At 40.6% G+C, this 7,214-nt stretch overlaps 1 protein-coding gene across 1 annotated transcript in view; it reads right to left on the reverse strand.

The window, feature by feature from the left end:
• Col6a6 (collagen type VI alpha 6 chain) overlaps positions 1–7,214 on the reverse strand; it is a 119,842-nt gene that overhangs the window by 10,350 nt on the left and 102,278 nt on the right. The window contains exons 34-36 of the mRNA XM_004625220.2: positions 6,314–6,422; positions 3,947–4,618; positions 1,191–1,284 (exon numbers count right to left, since the gene is read on the reverse strand). Of these exons, the coding sequence (XP_004625277.2) occupies positions 1,191–1,284; positions 3,947–4,618; positions 6,314–6,422 (875 nt within the window). The remainder of the gene's footprint in view (positions 1–1,190; positions 1,285–3,946; positions 4,619–6,313; positions 6,423–7,214) is intronic.

The raw sequence follows: 7,214 nt of genomic DNA on the forward strand, positions 1-7,214 counted from the left end.
GGGATTTTCTCATTGTTTAACTCAGTCCAAACATTTCCAGCCAGAACTGCCCACAGGTCATTTTGTGTGTTCGGCTGCACAGCCTCAGAGCTTGGTTATGGGATACTGCTGGCCCTCCCCACAGAAAGGCACATTTTTCTCCTTTAACAAGGACTACCTGAAGGGCCAGTGAGATAGCTCAGCAAACTAAGTGCCTGCTTAGGCAAGCACCGGGACTGGGGTTCAATCCCTGGCACCACACGTTGTACCAGCCCCACTCCCAGGTACACTGAGCTGGCCACTGAGACCAGGTGGGGTGGTACATGCCTGTAATCCCAGCAGTGGGGAGGCTGAAAGCAGGAGGATCACTAGGAGTCCGAGCTGTATAGTGAGACCCTGTACCAAATACATTAAAACAAAATAAAAACTAAAACTATATGAATAGTCCCATGAAATTTTAACCTTGCTTGCTCCTCAGCAACCTCTGATGTAATAGTTTTAGCACCCCTTAATGATCAGTTATTACATTTGTAATTAACATTAATACATTATGCATTGCAAATTTGTTCCCCTCCCTATTCTATTAGGAGAGAGAAAAGCTATTTTTGACATAAGAAGAATTAGCTAATTCTTTTGCTCTTTTTGGAGGTATCTTTATAAACCTGTGGATTTTAAAAAATTTGTGTTATGATTCATTACTATCATTCTTTCTGATGTTCAAGTTTTGTAAGATTAGGTCAGTGGAAAGAAATCCTTTCATGGCAACTCATTTGTCTTCCTGACACAACTGTTAGTTTTTGAATATTTTCTTGCTTCCTGTTTGCTCCAGGCTAGCATTGTTCATTTCCTGCTATAGCTGAAATTGTATATTCTGAAGAAACTCAGAAACCTTGCTCTCTCTTAATGGGGAGTGATGGTTAGAAACCAAGATCTGGTCATTGGACATACGTGTTGCTACCAGGGGACCCATTGGATGTTTTATTTCAATAGACTTTCCTTAAGAGAAAAAAAAAAAAAATCTCTATTTGGTTATTTCTCAGATCGGTCTTCTCAGAACCTCATAAAGATTCTTCTTTGAACTATATTTTAATATTATATAATAGAAATTTTTGTCCAAATGAAATGGAGAAAGGACAAGAAGAAAAAGAGGAGAAAAAGGTAATAGAAGAAAGGAGGGCATATTTATCAAATCACAATGGAGCAGGTAGTACCTTCGGAACTGGCGTGGGGGCTGCTTTGAGGCTGTGGGGCTGAGCTTACTGCACTTCGCCTTGGAGTTCACCGGTGGATATTTGTTGATTGCACCTGGAAGGAGAGAAGGCTGTGTGAGTCTCTCATCTGTGCCTATTAACAGACTTGTAGTCTGTGCCGTCACACAGCACTGCTTTGTTGTTTCCAACACCCATCAAGGAAAGATACAATTAAGTGTCATAGGAAAGGAAGAGTATTTCTCAGGGAGCTTCTAGGTTTAGACTCCAGATAGTGCCGCGCTTCAGAAACTAGAGGTGAACTGAGCCAGCTTTGCAGTACAGTGCCCTTAACTGCTCTAGTACTTTATCACAGAAGAGATAGCACAAGCCAGGCCTAATGATCTGGGTTTTAATTGATGTGAACTGACCAGAATAGTTATATTTATCTCTATGGAGTATCAAACTGCAAAGGGAAAAGGACACTCTCTTTATGATCTGTGTCAGTAGTAACAATGTCAGCGCCATTTTGAGTTTAATTCATTAGTTCCTAATTTTGTCTGGGAGTATATTAATTTTTTGTAATAATAAAGTGTGCCTAATAACACTAAAAAGTGATTTTTTTTAAAAGGAAAATTTATAAATACACAACTTTTAAAGCATTAGGTCAAACACTATTAAATCTTTTCCTAACAACGTGGGGTCCTCATACATGAGTAGCAAGTTTGTCCTGAGCTGTGAGACGGCACCGTCTCCAAAGCCACATGCTTAGGACTGAAGGACCTGAGACTGGGATGTCACCCTTGTTGGGCACCTGTTGTTTAGTTTTTAATCTGTCTCATCCAGTAAGTGTCAGATGGCAGTTTTGCTTCACTTGGGTAATGTGTTGGTTGTGATGTAGACAGCACTTGATAGTCCTGTTATTGCAGTAGGTTAAATAAGAGTGGCCAATGCAGCTTTTGAAAGCGCTAGCACTTCAGCAGTGACTAGGGCAGTGTTTCCTATCATTCCTTGGAGTTGGCCCCCAAACTGCTAGCGGCTCAGAGTCAGTGCTTAATGACCACATGCTCCTGCTTAATGGGGAGTGTGAGTGTGGGAGGGCTGCTCTAGCACTGACTCCCTGTACTTTTACAGCTATATTTTAAAGACTGGAGATGTCTATGTCTCTCAGTTCTAGCAAACTGCATCATGGCTATAGTTTTTCAAAAGCAATTTTATGTATCTCCTGTACCCTAAATGCATTTTTTCTTAAAACATCTCTTCCCCTTTCAATGGGTGGGAGAGTTGGTGGCATTCATCTTATCATATAATTTGACTAATTACCATGAAATACTACCAAGAATTATGAGGAACCAGGGAAACAATTTTATTTTCCAGTACTAGACGAACGCAGGGCCTTTACACTGAACTACATCTCTTGCCCTCTTTTACTTTGTACTTGAGACAAGGGCTTGCTAAGTCAGCCTAGGCTCAAGCTTGAGATCTTCCTATCTCTGCCTCTATTTTCAGACTTCCTTCCAACTTAAACCTCATATTGATCAATCTTTTGAGATACTCTTTTACCCTTCCAAAATATTTGTGAATACTTCTTCCAGAATGATCCTTTGCTCTTGTGTTTTCTCAAGCTTCTCTTTCAGGTTTTTATTCCAGATTATAACATAAATTTCATTCCAGGAGCCTGTTGCTCCCAAGCCAGTATTGCTCAAACCATAACAAGCATATGGATCACCTACAGATCTTAATAAAATGCAGTCTAGTTTAGAATGCCTGCAATGAAGCCAAGAATCTGCATTTCTAACAGGCTCCTCAGGTGTTGCACTTTGTGGCTCCCAACCCAACTCTAAACGGAAGAGGCCACAGCATAAATACCTCCTCAGCAATGGTCAGGCTGCTTTGACCTCCCCCTACTCTGGTAGGTCGTTGTCTTTATACCTCTAACTGGTCTCACTGTGTAGCACCAGTGATGAGTGTGAGACACAACAAGGACCTTCAGCTATAGGTGGGTGCTCTTTAATCTGTTGTTTTCTGTATCTAGACATCAAAGAACCATTTACCATGAAAACATTCAGAAATTTTACCTAGTGCTCATCAGCCTGCAACTGTTATACCATAGTTCCTTTAAGTCCATCCTGTTGCATTCAAAAATAGGTTGCATATTTTCAAGGCAAGCTCAGCCCAAGAAATATGATCCATGTTTATTTTTTATTGGCACCAGTTACAGTAACTACTGGCATCATAAAAAAAAAATCATTAATGAGGTTAAGAAAGTTTTGCAAGCCGATATCTTTCATTCTGACATGTGAAATGGTATCTCCTAACACTTCAAAATTTGCCTTCGGAACCTGTGAAAGCAAAGCCAAGAACTGCTTAACTTTCTTTTGGCTTTCTCTTTTGCTGTTAAGTGATGAACGTTTTCCTCAAAGAGCAGCATGTTAATGTTACATGGCAAAAGCTCTACTTGTAGCTAGGAGCTGGGATGTGGCTTCCATAACCTAGACTACACTACTTCATGCAGGCAGATGTGTGAAGAGCTGCGTGTTATGATTTTTTTCTCCATAGGAACCAGAGGCATAAAAAAGATGAGCCAGAAAATTAAATGCTTAGAAATCAGTGGTTTCCTCCCTCCCACCATCTACTAGTGCATATTTTCCTTTCTGACCATGCAGTGCCCTTGAAGACAGACAAAAGGTTTCCAAGAGTATGTGTCATCTCATCAACCTTTTACTGGGGAATACCAAGTACACACACAACATGTAGGGAAAAACAACTTCGTGACTTACGCCTGACTGAGTTTATAAAGGACTTTACAAACTTCACACCATATCTGTGGTCAGGTTTATGAATTCGCCCAAGCTGGATCAAGTGGTAGTCCAAAGGATGGCTGGCTAGATCTTCCAGTTCCTTGTCATTCCAAGCAGGGCCGAGGGAAAGCACAAACAGAGCATAGCCCTGACATTTGGCTCGCAAGGACTCTTGCCTTAGGGTTTCTCCATCTAAGTAACTGGTTTCCCCACCGGATATCACAAATATAACCTTGTTTTTTCTCAGATTGGGTGTGCTTAAGAAGATATTGTCCAGAGTCCACCGCAAGGCATGACCAACAAAAGCATCTCCATTCAGTTGTTGAACTGATTGTTCCACATGGCGCTTCATGAGGCGCTTGCTGCTGTAGGTGGTGAGGTTGAACTCAGTTCTAACTGGGCTCCTGCGGGTGTTGGGAAGGAAGTCAGGGGGAGCATGTGTCAGTAGGGCTACGCGGTCACCAGTGAAAGAGGTCTTAGGCTCTGGGGTGATTTCAAAGTGTTCCAACAGTGCCCCAAGGAAGCCTCTTAGGTCTTCAAATTCAGCACTTCCCACATTCCGGGAGCCATCCAGCAGGAACACGGCATCCATGTAAGACTGTGTAGTAGGTGGTCTGGCTTGTTCACAAAACAAATCTGGCCTGCATATATCTGTGAACCAAGGTCACTTCAGGTTACAAAACAGATATGGACAAAAAAAGGAAAATCATACCTCAGCTAATTTAACACTGGGAGACTGAATAATCTTTGATGTTTTAAAGCAGTCGTGAACTGATTTTAATATCAACAGCTGTATGATTCCCCAGTACACAGCTTGCATCCATGTCTGAAAAGTACAGTTTTTGTATCCACCTGTTTCTCACACTATTCAAATGCTAATGGCATTTTTTTTAACTATGAGGCTGCTTGCAGGACAAGTTTAATCTTGGCTGTGAAAGTCTGAAGTGAGCAATTTATCTCATGAATGCAAGAACGTACTGTATTACATTATGGTCTTTCTAGACTGACAATATGCAGGTTAAACTGATGGACTTCATCCTGACTCGATCCTTGTTTTATGAAAAATAATCTGCTTAAAAGGTAAAGCTTCTCATTACAATTTAAATAAAACTTTGCAATATTATGTGCTCCCTATGGATGAAGTTACAGCATATATTTTTTTAATTCCATAGTACTTATTAGTTGAAAGCATTATCCAAGTTGGTTAAATAAGTGAATAGGAATATTACTTACGGATTTTCACAAAAGATGAGGCCATTTTTATAAATATGCATCTCATTAAAAAAAGATGCAGAGCAAAGAGAGTGGATTTTATTGAAACTGACCATAATGAATACTAATAAAATAAACTGGCAAAGAAGAATGTCACCAATTACCTAATCTAATTTTATAGAATATACTGAGCCAGGAGAGTGAATCATTTTGCCAAAGGACACACCAGTTACTAGAAGTTTCTACAGATGAAGTCAGGGTTTTATTGTTAGAAATAAGGCCATGTGGTGTAGGATGAAGAGGCCTTTTAGCATGAGAACTGGAATGTTTGAGTCCTGATCTTGTCATGGTACTAAACATACCGTGTGCCTCTGACAGGGCTCTGCTGGGCCTCCATTCTGCAGTTTCTCTGTGCAGTAAAGTGAGTAGACCTAATCAGGATCAGATTCATCCCAACATTGTGAGAAGTAAGTGGGTTTGAGGTTGCAGTTTAGCCTCTCAGACTCTAAAAGGTTCACCAACACTAGTTTATGCATTGAAGATCTTACAGCAGGAAAGACCTAGTCCTGCTTGGCGTTCAAATAGGTCAGTTACAATGGTGTTGCACTTACGTGATTAGGGATGGATTTTGTCTTGGCCCAAACCTTTATTTTGTCTCTTAGGCATATAATGGCTTTATTTTTTAAGTAGATTATTTTTCATAAAACAAGGATAGAGTCAGGATGAAGACCATTGGTTTAACCTGCATATTGTCAGTCTAGAAAGACCATAATGTAATACAGTATATTCTTGCATCCCAAGGTCCCTCCCAGAGCTGCTAGCTTGCCTAATTTTTTAAAATAAAGCTAATGATTTAAGGATGAAAATGGCTGCTTTGAAAACCAGAGAGAAAAAGAAATGTAATAACATGTGTGCAGACAGCTGGTATGTAAATAAAAGCATGAGCCATAAATAAAAACTATTAAATGAAAGACCAAGGACCAGAGTGCAGATCCTAGGGAGTATAGCAAACTTTCTAACCTCAGTATTGTTCATGGGTTCAATAAAGGTTGTTACCCACAAGTTAGGGCTCCCTTACTGAAATATAGTCAAATTTTTTGACCCTGTATAATGATCAGATGACAAAACAGTCACCTGTGTACCAGGCAGTTTCCAAAATCTGGGACAGCAGGCTGCCCATTTGCTCCTTTTTGTGGGGTTTTAATTGTAGGAAATGACAGCCAAAATACCTTCCAGTATATGCCTAAGAGACAAAACAACAGTTTGAGTCAAGACAAAATCCATCCCCAGTCATATATGTCAATACCATTGTGACTGACCTATTTGAAGGCCAAGCATGGCTAGGCCCTTCCTGCTATAAGGTCTTCAATGCATAAACTAGTGTTGGCGAACTTTTTAGAGCCTCAGAGGCCAAACTGCAACCCCAAACCCACTTACTTATCATGAATTGTCAACACTGCAATTAAACCTGAATGCCCGGCTCCTGGGGTGACTCGGCTTGTGTGCCAACAGAGAGGGTTCTGTGTGCCACAGGTTTGCCACCACTGGCCTAAAATAACCCTACGCAACTAAGAGCGGGAAGCAAAGGGAAGACAGAAGGAAGAGCGTTTTGAGAAGACTCCAAATCTGACATCCAAGATTATCATCTCTCGAAGGTGGTTTATATGCCAAGCCCTGCATCTCACTGATATGCACAGTGCAGAGCAATCAAGCATTTTCTTCAGGCCTGAATGGAGTGTTTCAGAGGATAGAATGAGACCTCCATTCCTTATAAACTACAGGCAGCTGAGAGCGAGCCAATCATTGTATCTCTAAGCTTCATCTTCTTCCTTTGGAAAATGGAGCCAGTAATTGTTCACACATCTTAGAACAATTGTAAGGATTAAATGATGTAATTTATGTAAGAACAGTACTTGGAGCATGCACAATAGTTTCTCAGTGGCATCATCACCACTTGTCTTACATAAAGTGATTAGAGCAGGGTGTGGCCTTTAGTAAATACTTGGTCACAGTCCACTGCTCTTTCTATCAGAAA

Source organism: Octodon degus, unplaced genomic scaffold, assembly GCF_000260255.1.
Source record: "Octodon degus isolate 3935 unplaced genomic scaffold, OctDeg1.0 scaffold00008, whole genome shotgun sequence".
NCBI lineage: Eukaryota > Metazoa > Chordata > Mammalia > Rodentia > Octodontidae > Octodon > Octodon degus.